Raw genomic sequence first — 16,569 nt, 5'->3', positions numbered from 1 at the left:
ACATTAACATCTATATATATTTATATATATATTTATGTGTGTTGTGTGTGTGTTTATATATATAGGCTGTAATTAGCTAATAGGGGTTACCTGGGACTGTCTTTGATCAGTCAAGAACTATTGTGATTGAACTGAGAAAAGAAAGAAAATATTGGGTTCAGTGCGAAATGAAACAAATCGTTTAACAGAAAAAGTTTATTGAATTTGTTTATTCACTTAGAAATAAGTGTAATTTAATCGGGTTCTTCATCAATTAATTAACTTAAAAATAACTAAAAATGTCTTAAAACAATAGCGTTTCATCTGTTCTTCATCTTCTTGTGTTACTGACAAAATGTTTGTTTTTGTTTTTTTTTTTTAATTCAGAACTCTTCTCACATCATCATCATACTCGTTATCTTTATCGTGTTATATAATGTACAGTTTTAGTTTTAAAACATACAACTAAATACGCGCTAAACACTAATTAAACTGTATTTACATGTACATGAATTATCCATTTCGACGCTAAATAATTTAAATATTTTACAGTTTCGTCACATCATTTACAAGTGGGGCGTGAAAACGTTTAAGTTTTTAAGTTTAAGGAGTGTACAGAGGGTTTTTCATTTCATTTCATTAATTCTTTTTATAATTTATATATATGTATAGGTATCGTATATTGAGTGTCTGTATATTGTGTATGTGTATGTGTCAGCATCAGGCTTAAAATATGTGTGTATAATTGTTTACATATATAAATACGCTCCCAAGCTATTCACAATTTACAAAGTTTCATGCTCGAAAAAAACTAAACAAGTTAAATAATAAGAACAGTGTTGCAAAACACCGTCTGCTTGAAATAGTTGCGTGTTCAGTGTTGTGGCAGTGGTGGTGTTGTTGTTGTAGTTGTAGTCACTGTGATTGATGGTCAAGCAAACAGGTAAAAGAAATGAACAGAGAAACAACGCAAGGACAACAACAAGAGTGTAAAGACTTGTGTTGATTTGCGGAGTAGGAAAAAGTAACGAAAAACTTGTATCTAAGGATTACAAAATATTTGGCTTAACGTATTTGTTTATCATAATTAAATAGATGTTTAATATGTAATTTATATGTAGGTATGTATGCGTGTGTATGTATGTGTTTCTAATGTATGTATGTATTGTAATTGTAGAAAAAAAGCCTCTGGGCGCATCTTTAAACCTAATTGTGCTTCTTAATACACAGTAGTTGGCGACAGGTGGCGCTCATGGCGTTCTTCGGGTCAATGCAGCGACGATGTCGCGCCACATGGAGCCGAGGAACAAATTGAAAATAATAGCGAAAATTCTCTTTTGCTCTTTACTTAATTAGCGTTTTGAAACTTTGTAAACTGCGAGCAGTAATTTGCGTATACATGTGTATGTGTGGTGTTGGTGTATGTGAGTGTGTTGGATTATTCACCAATCAAAAACTTAAACGTGTTTTGTTTGCTTTCTTCTTTAGGGATAGTAGGTATATATGTATGTATGCTTGTATGTATGTATGTATGGTAGTAGTAGTACAGTAAACAGTTAGGTTTTTAAGCTTTTCTTTCACATTTCCTTTTGTTTTTGTTTTGTTTTCTTTCATTTTCGTTTTACATTAAGCAAAAATAAAAACTTTCTTGAGATCAAACTTAACGATACTTTGCAAGCTTTCAAAAAGTTGGGTAAATTATTATAATGTTAATTACAGAAACCAAATTCCGACAGATAATTTTCAGTTTGCATTTGCTTTTTTCTTTTTGTTTGTTTACGTTTTACATATGTATCTTAAAAGGGGAATAGGGGACTCTGTTTACGTGTGGTTGTTTTAGATTTTTAGAATTACGGATTTACATTGGATCGTGTGTGCTTTTGTTTGCCATTAATCATTTGATCTTTAACTGTATGAGCTTGGCCTCAAATGTGATCAATTTCTTAATCATTTCTTGCATTTATTTAATTCAATAAAGTTTGCATTTTCTTCTTTTCTTTAACTTCTTTACTTGTTTGCGTTTTTCTTTTGTTTTGCTTTTGTTTAAACTTTTTTTTTACTTTACTTTCTTTCTTCGTTTAATCACTATTTAAAATTACTTAAAATACTAGAAGAGCGTAACTTGTTTTGCTTGTTGTTGTGGTTGGTTGTTGTTGTAGTTGGTAGTTGATGTATTATTGGTTGGTATTTTTGTTTACTTTACATGTAGTGTTGTCTCTCAGTTAGCACTGAAATTGTTATATCCAAAATTGTTAAGTGTCATATTCCTGTGGGTTGTGTAGAGCTAGTTGAAACCTCCGCCTGGTTAGACGGTGGCAATTACAATCAATAGATGTGCCAATTCGGCAACACGATTCTTGAGATCGGGCGCAGCGCGCTCCAGATTCTCGTTGGCAAAGTCGCAGGCTGGGAAAATGTGGACCACATAGGCAGCCTGTTCGCTGCCCGGCACTGGAATGTTCACAATGCCTGCGGCCATCTTTTGTTGCAAATAGGTGATGAAGCCAGTTTGCAGATTACGCGAATGCTGCAACACATCCGCATGATCGCGACCACAAGGCAACGCAAGTAGCATACAGTGCTCCGATTCCACCTGTAAGTCGAAAATGGAGTTAATTATGAAATTCTCTGTAGTAATATAGTAAGCTTAGTATCTTTACATACCTGCATCTTCTTCGCAACACCCTCCAGTTGCGTCTGCTCCAGACGCATGCGCTGTGCAATGCGCAGCAGGGGCGTTGTGCTCTCCGCCAAACTAGGCAACGAGGCCCGTGCCACATTGGGATTCCCATGCACAAAGTGCATTTGAACCGCCGCCTGATCCGTCTTCAGCGCCAACAGACCCTGCCACATTACCGGATAGCGTTGCAACAGCGTTACAAGTGAATCTCCTGGTGGTGGCCCAATGGCTGGTGGCTGCTGCTGGGCTGGCGGCAACTCCTGCATGCTGTCATGCATCACAGACGCAGACAAATGCTCCTGCTGTTGCTTGGCTGTTGTGTAGGATGGGCGAGTGTAAGTCATGGCAATTGGTTGCTGCTGCTGGTCAGTTGAGTACTCACCAACTGCTGCTGCAATGGTGAGCCGTTCGTTCTCACGCTCGCGCTGCTCACGCTCACGCTCCAGTTGCTTGGCCTGGCTGGCATGCAGACTGTGTGGTGGTCCCGGTTGCACCGATACCGACACCGAGGCGCCGCCACTGATGTAGGGACTCACACTCGGCACTGATGGCGGTGGCGGTGGCACTACAACGCTTATCGAGGCAGCTGCACGATGTGCTGGCGGTGGCTCCAGCTGGATGCCAGCGCTCTCGTAGTAGCCGCCACGTGTCGCCATATCGCTGAAGTGGGCGTGTGGAATGCGTGCGTTATGCACATAAACTTGCGCCATTTGCGGCGAGTCTACAATTGAGAAATTATACAATTTAGTAGGGATTGCGTTTTTGGAATATTCTTCTCTGAACTTACCGGCTGCTGTGCGATCTTGTGGACTCTGCAGGCTGTGCGGCACGGCAATAGTGCGCGGTGGTCCGCTGCCAGGGCGACGCAACTCCAGCGGTGGACTGCTGCTGATGATTTTGTCGTCGTAGTCGCTGCTGTTACGTATCAAGTGGTGTTGATAGAACATGGCTGCTGCCACGCCACGATACGCTGTATCATTCTGCAAAGGGACAATTAAAGGTCAATTAGTAATTTTGCATAAAACAATAGTGTTTTCTTAGTATGTGAGTTGAGGGGCGACTTGGGTTACGCTACTTCAAAGTTCCGCATGTAAAACTTGTGCATTACCGGTGTTATGGGCGATGCCTGCTGATGCGCTGGCGGCGGACTCTGCGTACGTCGACCGCTGACATATGCGCCCAGATCATGCTGCGTCCATTTTTTGAGGTGGGTGACAAGTTAGCAAGGCAAGTTTAATGTTAGTACAAGTTGCGAGTTTAAGATGGTCATTAAATGTTAAAATGCTGCATGTAGAACTAGTTGAATGTGTAGACTTACCATGCTTGCGTCGAAGGGCGGCACGCCTTGCATGCCAGGTGGCAGCACCAGCGGCGAAACACGCGGCTGTCCCTGCGGACTGATGTTGGGTATCGCTGTGCGCAGCACTGAAAAGTTGAGAAAGTAATTAGTAAACATGAACTCCCTGTGTGATTGTGTGCTGTTTATCTTACCTGCAGCTTGATTGGGCTGCGGCTGTCCGGGTTTCATGGGCGGTGGACTGCCTACGCTGCCGGGCAGCATTTGACCCGCTGCCTGTAGGTTGTGCACCACAGGATTGGGTTTGCCGGGTGGCGGCGATGGCGTCAACTGATGCTGCTGTGGCTGCAGATGTGCTGCTGGCTTCGGTTGCAGCAACAGCGACGGATGCGACAAGAACAAACTATGCGGCGGCAACTGGACAGGTGGCGAACTCTTCTGCTGCTGTTGCACAGGCTGTTTGTAGAGCTGCTGTGGCTGCGGTTGCGGCTGCTGTGGTGGCGGGGCATAGCCGAAGTTGGGCTTGCTCAGCTGCTGTTGCTGCTGCTGTGTTGGCACTGGTTGTTGCTGCTGCTGTTGCGGTGGCAACACCGAGGCCTTCGAGCTCACCACATGCAGTATTTGCGTGTGCGGTGTTGGTGCAGCCGAAGATGTTGCTTGTTTGATGACCAGTGTCTGCTGTTGTTGTTGTTGCTGCTGCTGCTGTTGCAGTGGCACTGCATTTGGCTGCTGCTGCTGTTGTATTCTGGGCGAGTGCGGCGAATGCGCTGTTGGTGGTGGTATGTTGACCAGCAGATGCTGTTGTTGCTGCTGTTGTTGGCCCAACATGTGACGTGCAATAATGTTGGGCTGCAGCAGCTGCTGATTGCCGGCAGCATCCGTGAGCAACATATGTCCGGGATGCGGCTGCTGCTGCTTGCTGGGTGTCAGCGGTTGGTGCTGTTGCTGTTGTTGCTGCTGCTGTTGGAGATTCTTTTCGCGATTGAGTACATGAGCCTTCAGCGGTTGCGGCCCACGCACATTGCTGTGCTGAGCATGGTGCAACACGGTTGGCAACGGATTCTGCTGCAATACCAATGGTTGCTTATTGGCCAGCACATGTTGCTGTTGCGGCATCTGTGGCTGCTGCTGCTGTTGCTGCTGTATGACCATTGCCGGTTGCGTCGGAGTCACATTGCTCTTGACCAGCACACTGACTGGTTTATTAATCAGCGTGGCTGCCGCTTCTTGCACTTGCAACGGCACTGGCTTGCTCAAGGGTGTAATGGGCGTGGCAGGCGCTATAACAGTGGCGCTGATTTGTAGTTGGTGCTGCTGCTGTTGTTGCTGCTGTTGCAACTGGTGTTGCTGTTGCTGATGCTGCTGTTGCAGCGGCGCTACATCGTTGCCACTGTTTGCAGGCGCTGCAGCATTGGCTGCTGGCAGATTGCCCTCCTTGCCCTGAGGCATGCCTGCTTGTATGACTCCAGTGACGGGATCGATCAATGCCTTGCTGACAGCATCTGCTGCACCGCCAGTGATCTTCTGTGTGGCCGCAGGAGCAGCTGTCTGATGCATGGGCGGCATGGATGAGTTGATCGCCTGATACGATTCGATCTCGGCGGCTGCAATTGCTTTCTTTTTGGGATGCTGTGGCGTTGGCTTGGAGACGACAACAGGTGGCGCTGGTGGAGGCGGTGTTGGTTCCACAGGTGCTGGTGCCGGTTGTGGAACTGGTGCTGGTGCTGGCGCTGCTGCTTCCTTGACCTCCAACACGTGCGGCATCTGTTGTTGTGGCTGCTGCTGCTGTTGAGGCTGCTGCTGCTGTTGCGGCTGCATCGATGGGGCCGGCGTCTCAACAACAATCGGTGTTGGCGCTGCAGCTGCTGCAGTTGTTGGGGGTGGCAGCAACACTGGTGTGACATCCTCTTGCATGCTCGCTGGTGGATCACAGATTGTTTTGCGGTCTTTAGAGCGCCTTGGTCTGCCCACAGCATTCGGTGCTTGCGGTGCGTCTGCTTTCTTTGCCTGCGCATTGCGACCAGAGCGACGTGGTGGTGTTTGTGCGCCCTTGGGCAATTGTTGTTGCTGCTGTTGCTGCAATTGCTGCTGCAACAGTTGTTGCTGCTGTGTGTTGGTGTTGCGCACCACATCCTCAATAATGTCATCCACAGTGCTTCGATCTTCTTTCTCCTGCAAACGTCGCGACTTGCGTGTATTCGTCGACTCTGAGCTGTCTGTGTTGGGTTCCAACTGAGGCTGTTGCGGCTGTGGTGGCTCTTGCTGCTGCTGCTGCTGTGGTTGCGGTTCCAGTTCGCTGCTGTTCTTCACCTTGTTGATGGTGAGAATTAGACGCGGACGCGTATCATCGGCAGCTGCTGCTGCTGTCACCGTAACCGGAGTCACCTTCACCTTGGGCTCTGCATCGTTGGCATCGTCGTGGAACTCATAAATGTCCTGACTGGAGCCACTTGCCTGAGTCAGTGCCTGGTTGCGCGCCTTCTTCTCAGCCGCTGTGGGCACAGGCAGCACATTGGGTGTTGCTGGTGTGATCAGCTCCTTTTGCTGCTGTTGCTGAGCAAGTTGTTGTTGTTGTTGCTGCTGCTGCTGTTGGGCAATTTGCTGTTGCTGCAACTGTTGCTGCTGCAGCAGAAGATTGCGTGGCGGACGTCCCTTGCGACCACGAGTAACGGGCACCGTTGCCGGCTTGCGCAGTCGCGTGTGCACTCCATTGTCACCAGGTGAAAGCAGCACACTTGGATCTGTTGCTTGTGGCAACGGCAAGCTAGCTGCCTGCTTCTTGCCACCTCGTGGCTGTCGGCCACGTTTTGCGCCTGTTCCACGTGTGCTGGGAGGTCGACCAACCGTCGCCGTTGTCTTCAGTGGCAACTGCCGCGTTTCGGTCTCATCCTCTGTATCATGATCATTGGCCAAGGCGGCTGCCGCGGCCGCAGCTGCTGCAGCTGACACTGCTGCTGTTGGGGATTCACTGACTGCTGCTGATGCTGCTGGCATAACATTTGCTGTTGCCGCCTCAGGTGCTGTGGGCTGCACCTCAATCGCCGATACTGGCGGTTGTTGCTGTTGCTGTTGCACTGAGCCACGCTTGTCCTCCTTGGCAGCGGCTGCTGCAACTGGATCCAGCTTCTTGATGACACTGTCAATGTTCACCTCCTTGGCAGACCAATAATCGCTGTCCACCTCCTTCGAGTCCTGCTCGATGAGCTCATCCTGCTTCGGCTGCGATATCTTGATCACATTCTCCTCCGTCAGCAGCGATGTTGCAGCTACTGCTGCTGCTGCCGCTGCTCCAGCTGCCTTCGAGGCCTGCGGTGAGCTGGCCAAGCTGATGGTTGGCGTTGGCGTGCGTATCACAGATACGCTCTCTGAGGTCTTCACCGGCAACACGACTGGTGTCTCGACAACGTTTGTCGCCTCCTTGGGTGGTGGATAGTGAATGGCTGCCGTTGGTGCGGGAACAATTTGCTGCTGCACAATAATCTTTTGCGCTGGTGGCGCGCTCTGTATAACATTGAGCGATTGTTGTTGCTGTTGCTGCAAGTGTTGCTGTGGTTGCTGCTGTTGTGTGGAAGCACGCACCAGTATGGTCGAGGGATGAGGCGGCTGTTGTTGTTGCTGCTGTGCCTGTGGACTGTGTGAACTGTGCGCTGTAACATTGCTGCCTGGCGAGCTCAGCTGCTGTTGCATGTTGCGTGGTAGCTGTTGATGTTGCTGCTGTTGTGGCTGCTGTTGCGCAAACATGGGAGGAGGTGGCGTGAGATGCGTAAGAGGCTGCTGTTGTTGTCGCTGCAGTTTCTGTATATGCAGTTGATGTTGCTGCTGTTGCGCCTGCTGTTGTTGTAGCTGCTGCATTTGTTGCTGCTGCTGTTGTTGCTGCATCAAGTGCTGCGTCTGCTGCTGCATTGGATGAGTCAGTCCGCCAGGTGACAAAGGTGGATGCTGCATTTGCTGTGGCAAGTGCTGAGTATGTGGCATCTGCAGCTGCAACTGTTGCATGTTATGCTGCTGTTGCTGTTGTTGTTGCTGCTGTCGCTGTGCAGGTTTGCGATCTACAACCTGCTGATGCTGTATATACTTTTGCACTTGTGGCGCATGTTGCTGCTGCTGCTGTTGTTGCTGATGTGCTGTCATCTTCGGCATTATTTGCGGCGAATGCTGCTGCTGTTGTTGATGATGTTGTTGCTGCTGCGCATTCACATGCAGATTCTTGTGTGGCGGCAAACTGCCCATTGGCGGCGAGCTGGCAACCTGCGATTGCGTCGCCTGCTGCGGCTGCACGGTGACCACCTTGCTGATGATGGTCGGATGATGCGACACCGGCAATGGCGGCATCTTCTGCAATGGCAGCGGCATCGGCAGCAATTGTGGTCCTTGTGGAGCAACTGAACTCGATTGCAGCTCAATAACAGACTTTGGCATGCTGTGTGAGGCTTGTTGCTGTTGTTGCTGTGGTGGTAGAGCAGCCCGAGGCATGTAGCTGTTGGGTGTTGGCAACTTTCCAGCTGTTGTGGGTGACGTTGTTGTTGTCGATGCAACGCCGCGTGATGTGGGACTGGGCAATGGGCTCATGTTGCCTGTGGGCGATGTCAACAACGGATGCTGTTGTTGCTGCAGCTGAGGTTGTTGCTGTGCTGGTACCACAGCTCTGACTGTTGGGCTGAGTTGGCGATTAGGCGTACCACGTCCCGGGGACAACAACGGACTATGCGGCGACGGCGCTCGCATACCCACCATAAAGGATGCGCCACCTGGAGCAACCTGTTGAGCTTGATGTTGCTGCTGCTGGTGTTGTTGTTGCTGCTGCTGTTGATGCGGCGATAATATCAAGTGTGGCACCACAAAGTGCGGCGCCTGCTCCGGTATCGATATGGTTGGCGGTTGCATGATCAACGACTGCGTGCGCTGTGGCGGCAACTGATGCAACGGTTGCTGTTGTGCTGGGGCCGGCGCTTGCTTGGGTGTCGATGCCTGAGGCATGATCTTCTGTGTGGTTGTCGGACTGCCAAACGATATCGAGGCAGAGCTGTTGTTGCTGGTTGTCGTCGAGCAGTTGGCCATCACATTCGACAGGTCCAAATTGATGACTGGCGTCGTCGGTCTGCCTGCAGTTGGCACCGCAGCAACGGTAGCAATTGTTGTCGTTGCTGTTGGTGTGCCAGGCACTGGGAGCACCGTCTGCACGGGCTGCACCAACGGCTGCTGGAGCTTGCTGATAGTTGGTGGCTCGATTTTCAGTGGTTGCTTTGCCGAGGTATTCAACACCGTTGGAGCAGGAGCTGGTGTTGCTGCTGCAATTGGCAACTTGGTGATGACCGACGGTTGAGGCGATGCTGGTGTCTGTGCTGGGACTGAGTCAATCGACTTGTTGCTTGCCATTGGCGAAGATTTCTCCGAAGAGCCGCTGCTGTGCTGTGTGGCAGTTTCATCAATCTTAAGACTAGGTCCACTGCTATCGGCTTCGTCGGGATTTTCCTCAGTGTCCGTATCGATTTGTAGATCCCTTTCGGACTGCGGTGTATCCGCTTTGATGTCCATGTCTTCGTTGCGCAGACTTTGCACCGCCTTGTTAACCTCCTCAGCATCAAGTACCACGCCTACCGAGACCACAACTGGCTCTGGTTCGGGTTCAGGCTCAGGTTCTGGCTCGGGTTCGTTGACGACTTCTTCGACTGCCGATTCAATTGCTTTGGCTGCGAGAGCTGCCTCCTCATCGGGCTCGGCGACAACCACTTCCGTGACGGCTGCGGTCATATCATCCATGCCGTCAAGCGAGTAATCTGCCGTGGATGAGGTTCCAAAGCTTTCACCCAACAATGCAGAGACGGCGCTCTCAGTCTCCTCCTGCGAGATGGTTACACGCGACTTGCTGTCCTCCATCTTGTCCATAGACTTGATGGCACCAGGTGGAGAGGCCACCGGAATCTTAGGCTCATCTGCCAGTGCATCCAAGAGCGCGTTGTTGAACTCCGCCGATATTGATTGCACGGCTGACTCACTGATCTTGTCATCGAGTTGACCATCAAATCCAGGTATGAAGATCTCCTTCTTTTTGTTCAATCCAGCACTGGTTGGTGAGGTGTTCTCCTGCGCCGCCTTTGCCTCGGCCGCTGCTGCGGATGTGGAGGATGTGGGCGTGGTTACCAGTGGAGCAACAGTACTGCTTACGGGGGTTTCTGCAGATTGTGTGGACAGCATGGAGCTGTTACCCTGGCCAATTGTTGGCGTCTTAGGTATGGGACTGATTAGACGTGGCTTCTCGCGAGTTGGCGACAACGCATCCGACAAGCGATGCTTGTCTGACAGGCTGGAGCTAGCCGAGGGTTTAATCACAGGCACCAAGATAGGCTCCTCATCGTCATCGCCAAGCAGGCACGGCAGGCTAGGCGATGGCTTACAGACCGGCGAGCTGCGTTTCGACTCCTTCTCGAGCTGTTCCCCGGCATGCTTGCTGGCTGCCTGCACATTGATGGTTAGCGAAGTCACCGAAGAGGAGGCGGCAGCCGTTGTGGATGCTGTTGGACAGACAGACTCGCGGCGCAACTGCAATTGTTGCTGCTGCTGCTTGTCGAGTTTCTCCTGCTTTTCTTCCTTGGAGCGCTTCTTCTTTTTCTTCTTATCCCGACTCTTGTGCGCCACCGTAGATGTTGTCTCCTTGGACTCGAGCTTGTCGGTTGGCGGCAACGGTGGCTGATGTGGTTGCTGTTGTTGCTCAACGGAGTTATTATCCTCGTTGTCGGAGAAGCGGAACACGTCCGTCATGTCGCTGCGATATGTGGTTGCTGTTGAGGGCGTAGCATCCTCGGGCAGCTTCTGGGTGTCAAAGTCATCCATCAGCTGTGCCTCCAGTGCACGTCCTGCCTCATCCATATCGACACTGTTGTCGTCATCCAGCTTACTGGCAGCTTGTTGCTGCTGCTGCTGTTGTTGTTGCTGCTGTTGTTGTTGTTGTTGCTGCTGCTCGCGTGCAGATTTCTCACGGCGCTTCTTCTCGCGCTTCTCCTTGCGATGTCGCTCTCGCTCACTGCGCTCCAGCTCCAAGTCTTCTTGCTGCTGTTGTTGTTGCTGCTGCTGTTGCTGGTGAGATTGCTGTTGCGATTGCAGCTGCTGTGTTGGCTCCTTGTTGCTGCTAAGCTGACTAAGCGGAGGTTCTTGCTTGTAGGTTTGCAGGGCAGCCGAGACCATAGGTCCTGTGGTGGACAGCTGTACTTTGGCCGCCGTGTCTTGCTGCTCGTCTGTTAGCTGAGACTCCTCCTCTTCCTCCTCCTCGTCAGAGATGATGCCAAAGATGTCCTCCATCTTATCTTCGCTGCTACGCTTCGTTGGCTCCCGAGCGGGCGTGCTCAACGTGGGCGTTGGCGGTGAGGCATTCGATGTATTGGCATTATACATCCTTGATGAGGTGTCCAGGCTCTTGGATTTCTTCGACTTCTTCAGCCGATGACGCTCTTCCTTGGAGAGTTTTTCGCTCAGCTGCTCCACTGAGCCACTTGCATTGGTTTCGCTAAGATTGCGTAGCTTCTCGCGCTTCTTTTCTTTGCGCTCCTTGTGCTTGCGTCGCTCGCTGGCAGCATTTGGTGTTGTCACTGCCTCCAACGTGGCAGCCATCACAACATGTTGTTGCTGTTGCTGTGGCTGCTGCATCTGCTGTTGGTCTGTCTTGAGCTCATCGAAACTGTCGAATTTGTTGGGTTTACAGTCGGATACATCGAAGATGCTGCTGCTGCCGCCGGCACTGGAAGCCGCCACAGTCGACACTGCATCGGTTGAGGTCTTGAGACGCTTCTTGCTCTTCTTATGCTTCTTGCGGGTCTCCGGTGAATACTCCTTGAGTTTGGCAGCGGCATCGCTATCAACGTAGTTTGAGTAGCTGGCATTGAAGTACTTGAATTCCTTCTTCAACTCGGTTTTAATCTTGCGTTCCTCGTTGGAAGAGTGCGAATCGTGTCGCAGCTTGGCAAACTTGGGTAGCTCAGTGTCCGATAGTTGCTCCTGCTTGATTTCCGGCTCCTGCTTAATGCTGCTGCTGTTAGCATTGGCAATCATCTCGGGAGCTGGCAGCGATTGCGATTCTGAGTCGGAGGCAATGCGTGTTGAGTGGCAATTCCTTTTGATGGAATGGCTGAGGACATTGCGACGTATTTCATCCTCGGAGCTGTCGTCGCCATCACACAAATTTCTCAGGTGTTGCATCTGTTGGCGCATGCGTTTCGCATTGAATGCTGCTGTCTTAGCATCCACTTCGGCATCCGAATCGGAGAAGATACGACTGTGCGGCAACTTGCGGTAACCTTCGTCATCCTCGTTGCCATCGTCGCTGCTGCTTAGGCCGTGATTGCGCCCATGGAAGCTGCTGCTGCCGCTATTGCGATGATGATGACGATCCTCAAACTCGGTGTCACTGTCGCCATCATAGCTAGTGGAACGCTTCTTCTTGGCACGCGACTGCTTCAGCTGCGAGAACTTCGCCTTGATCTTCTTCTCTTCGGCCTGGCGTTGCATGTTCTTGCAGCTGCGAGCCTTCACTTTGTCGTACATGGACACGTTGGGACAGTCGTCAGGTATGTCAAAGATGGAATGCTTCTTGGAGGCATCATCGGTGTCATCCGAGTCTGCCGAGCTGAGCATCATTTTGCGTGGATGCGTGGAAGTCTCGTCAGATCCCCGAGAGGATTTGCGCTCAACGCTGCGACGATGATGGTGATGATGCTGTTGCGACTGCTGCTGCTGTTGTTGCTGATGATGATGTTGCAACAGCTTGCTGCTCGAGGTGTTGTTGGTATTCGTGGAGCTCAGCTCGCCAGCAGAGCTGCCAGCTGCCGAAATGCGTCTGTGGGGATTGTGAGAGGACTCTTCATCTGTATTTGTCGACTCGGCCACCGAGTGTCGTTTCTTCTCGCGATGATGATGATGATCCCGCTTGCTCTTATGACGCGACGACGAGGAACTGCCGTGATGATGATGCTCGCGCTGCTTGGGCAATGATTGTTGCTGCTGAGATGGCTGCTGTGATTGTTGCTGTTGTTCCTCTTCGCTCGTGTTGAGCGTATGCAACTGTTGCTGCTGCTTGGATGCAGCTGCACTTGCAGCTGATGCGGATGTGTCCAACTCAGCATTGGCCAACTCACTACTCGAAGCTTTGCTGTGATGCTTCTCACGGCGATGATGCTTAGAGCTGCTGTTGCCATGCGACTTGGAGCTGCTGCTTTTCTCCTCCTTGCATCCACCTCCGCTGCTGCTGCTGCTCTTGTGCTCCTTTGAGTCACGACGGTCGCCAAGACGCTGCTGATTGGCATTCTGATTGCTGTTCTCCATGCGTATACGCTTCACATAATCCTCATGATTCTGGCCCGTGCGATCGCTGCTGTGATTGCTGTCCTGTGAGCTGAGTCGTCGCTTGTGCAGCCGTGGAATTGGCACAGGAGAATTGCGCGACGACTTTCGAGAGCGCTCCTTGTTGCTGCTGCCTTCGACACCAGCATTGGCGGCAGTTGCAGCCGTTGTTGAAGTCGTATCGCAAGCAACGGTGGCGGCGTTCTCCTTGTTGTTCTGCCGTTCACAGTCGCTGGGAGTGCTGGCAGTATTGTGAGCATAGAAGCTGCTCGCTTCGGAGCTGGCATCGGATTTGTTTTTGTGATAAGCGGACATGTCACGCATGCGCGCCAGTCGCGCCTCCTGTTCACGTTGCTGCTCCTTTTCGCGCTGTTCTCGCTCTCGTTCTTCTCGTTCCTTTTGCTCACGCTCTCGTTCGCGTTCTCGTTCCTCTTGCGCTTTTCGTTCGCGTTCACGCTGCTCTCGCTCTCGTTCGCGCTCTTTTTCCTTTTCCTCTTTGGCCTTGCGCTCTTCGCGTTCTCGCTCCTCCTGTACTTTGCGCTCCTTCTCCTCGCGCTCCTGTTGTTTGCGCTGTTCCTTTTCGCGCTTTTCACGTTCTTGTCTTTCCTTGTGTTGCGCCTTTTCCTTTTCCCGCTCCTGACGCTGCTGTTCTTTGTCGATTTTCTCAACTGGATCGTCCGACTCGCTGGAATCATCTTCCACTTTTGGCGTCGCCGACTTAGAAGACTGTGACGTGACGGAGTTTTTGCGTTTATCGGAGCTGGAACTTGAGGATGATGACGAGCACTTTTTGGAGGACTTTTTGTCTGCATCGGAGCGATTGTTGTGCTTGCTGCTGCTGCCATGCGACTTGTCGCTGCTGCTCTTTTTCGATGAGGATGTGGAAGATGTCGAGTTGGTGGCACTTTTGCTGCCAGCTTTGGTCTCCATATCATCCATTGAGTTGTTTGGCGGTTGCTTTTGTACGTGTGTGGTTGTTGCTGAGGAACTGTTACCGTTGGAGGAGGTAGAGCTGCCACTGCTGCTTGTGGTATTGCTGCTGCCTGTGGTGCCCACGTTGGTGCTGCCGGGCACTGAAGCCGACTTCTGCAGCGTACGTGGCTCGACTGCAGCGCTAGCTGGCACGCTGAGGCTCTTATTAAGATGCTGCTGCTGTTGTTGCTGCTGCGGATTGCCCGTTGATGCTGGTGGCTTCGTCTTGGGCACCTCTGGGGGCGGTGGTGGTGCTGGCTGCACCGCTGGCGGCGGCGCTGCCGTGTTTGGCAATGGCGGGTGTGAGGGAAATGGATATTGCAGACCTTTGGTGGCTCCGGCACTGCTGCCCGATGTGGCGGCAACTGTGGCAGCCGCTGTCGGTACTGCTGTTGTTGTCGCTGTAACGCTAGTACCAACAACACTTGACTTGGCCAGTTGGCCAAGATTGCTGGCCGCAGCGGCATTAACCACACTGGGCGATGGCGACGGACTGTTGTAGGGCGACATCGATGCCTGGGGCGAGTTCATTGGCGACAAGCTACTCAGGCGTTGCAATAGGCCGGTCGTCTTGCAGCTGCTGCTGCTGCCACTGCCACTTGCATTGCTGCTGTTGCAGTTGCCAATGATGGGCGTCGTCTTGGTGGCCGCCAAATTGGGCAATGCAGGCGAAGTGTTGCCACTGCAGAGACCATGCCGTGCACTACCAGCGATGGCGGAACCACTGCCAAAGTCTGTCGTTGCAGGCTCGTACCATTGATTCTTCTTCAGTCGCTGGAAGTCATCGTCGAACACGGATTTCTTGGCCAGCAGTGACTTGACAATGTCCGACGGCTGCAGCTCATCAATGTCGAGGAACTTGTGACGGGAATTGCTTGTCGAACTGGACACAGTGCCGCTGGAACTGTTGCTATTCCCTGAGCCCGTCTGATGCGCCGAGCTCAAGCCACTGAGGTTAGTCGTGTGCATCGAGAGTTGCCACGACGGCGTGTTCGATTGACTGCTGCTGCTGTGGCTGTGACCATGGCTGTGACCGTGACCATGACTATGACTGTGGCCATGGCCGGGATTTGTGTTGTTGCTGCTGCTGCCACCGGACCAGCGTTCGTAGTTCTCCTCAAAGTTGCGCAGTCGCTCATCGAGCGACGGACTGCCGCCTGTCTGACCGCCAGGCACATCCGAGTCACTTGAGTTGGAGCTGAGGGAGCGTGGACGCGCAGGACTTTGCATGAGACCAACCGACAGCGATTGCTGTTGTTGCTGCTGCTGAGGCTGGTGGTGTTGTTGCTGCTGCTGTTGGTGGTGGTGGTGATGATGATGATTGGAGCGCCAGTAGCGAGAGGAGGGGCTGGGCAGAAACGCCGAACTGGATGCAGTCGCTGAGCCGCTCATTGTAGCGGCGCCTGCACTTAGACTAGAGTTGTTATTGTTGTTGTTGCTGCTGCTGCTGTTGTTGGTGGTGTTTAGCAAATTGACCGTCGTCGTCAGCTGTTGCAGATAACTACAGACGCCGCTAGTCAAGCTGCCGCTGCCAGCGTTGCCCAAAGCATTCCGCTGTTGTTGAAAGAACAGCACACCAAATTTGGGCAACGGCAGCCACATGATGTCGCGCACTCGCTCTCGCGCCCGCTCCCTGGGAGGAGGCAGACGACGCGGTTCTGTGGGCAGCACCTCGGGTCGCTCATCGCACAGCGGCGTGCCAGGACGTGAACCATCGGCGCTCTCGCCACCGCTGGCCTCGTGAGAGTGATGGGAATGTAGCTGATGGCCGCGTCCCCGCGACGCATGATGATGATAGTCATCGTTGGGCGTGGGTGCGGCCAGTGTGGGCGTCAGAGCACCACTGCTGCTGCTGTTCGAGGTGGCGGTGGCTGTGGAGTTCGATTGAGACTGCAGCGGTTGCTGCAACTGTTGCAGCTGCTGCAGTGAGCCAGTGACACGACGTCGCTTCGCCGCCAGCGATGCATTCATCAGATGCTGCTGATCCATACTGCTCGCTCCAACCAGACCGTGGCGAAATGCCGATGAATTGGACAGCGCTGACAAAGCGCCCACATCGATGGAGGGCCGGCGACAATTAATCATCATGTTGTGATGCTGTGTCGGCGGCGGCGCCACCGCTGCAAATTTGCCCGCCTCGGAGACGCGTCGGATTTCGCTTTTGCGATTCAACGGATCGTGTATGACATCACAGTTGGACAGCGGATTCGGCTTGTTACCGTGGCCAGAGGACGATGAATCGTTGCTCGTATCCATCAGCTGCGACTGCAAACAAAAAAATAATGGGGAAGCCATGAGTTGAGGTCAAGAT

General features: G+C 51.9%; 1 protein-coding gene across 13 annotated transcripts in view; it reads right to left on the bottom strand.

Moving 5' to 3' along the window:
- Nucleotides 1-341: 341 nt before the first annotated feature.
- Nucleotides 342-16,569, bottom strand: part of LOC133850639 (protein split ends) — a 76,886-nt gene continuing 60,658 nt past the window's right edge. For 8 of the 13 annotated variants that reach the window (XM_062286775.1, XM_062286799.1, XM_062286821.1 and 5 more), the window contains 6 exons: nucleotides 4,151-16,523; nucleotides 3,978-4,084; nucleotides 3,768-3,848; nucleotides 3,447-3,639; nucleotides 2,644-3,380; nucleotides 342-2,572 (listed from right to left, as the gene is read on the bottom strand). In XM_062286775.1, coding sequence (XP_062142759.1) covers nucleotides 2,285-2,572; nucleotides 2,644-3,380; nucleotides 3,447-3,639; nucleotides 3,768-3,848; nucleotides 3,978-4,084; nucleotides 4,151-16,523 — 13,779 coding nt within the window. In that variant the 3' untranslated portion in view covers nucleotides 342-2,284. The remainder of the gene's footprint in view (nucleotides 2,573-2,643; nucleotides 3,381-3,446; nucleotides 3,640-3,767; nucleotides 3,849-3,977; nucleotides 4,085-4,150; nucleotides 16,524-16,569) is intronic. The other 5 variants (XM_062286805.1, XM_062286860.1, XM_062286829.1 and 2 more) reach the window with 3 other exon arrangements.

The sequence above is a fragment of the Drosophila sulfurigaster genome, chromosome 2L, assembly GCF_023558435.1.
Source record: "Drosophila sulfurigaster albostrigata strain 15112-1811.04 chromosome 2L, ASM2355843v2, whole genome shotgun sequence".
NCBI classification, from domain to species: domain Eukaryota; kingdom Metazoa; phylum Arthropoda; class Insecta; order Diptera; family Drosophilidae; genus Drosophila; species Drosophila sulfurigaster.
Note: the sequence above shows the minus strand (reverse complement) of the source record. Positions and strands in the feature narration are given on the sequence as shown.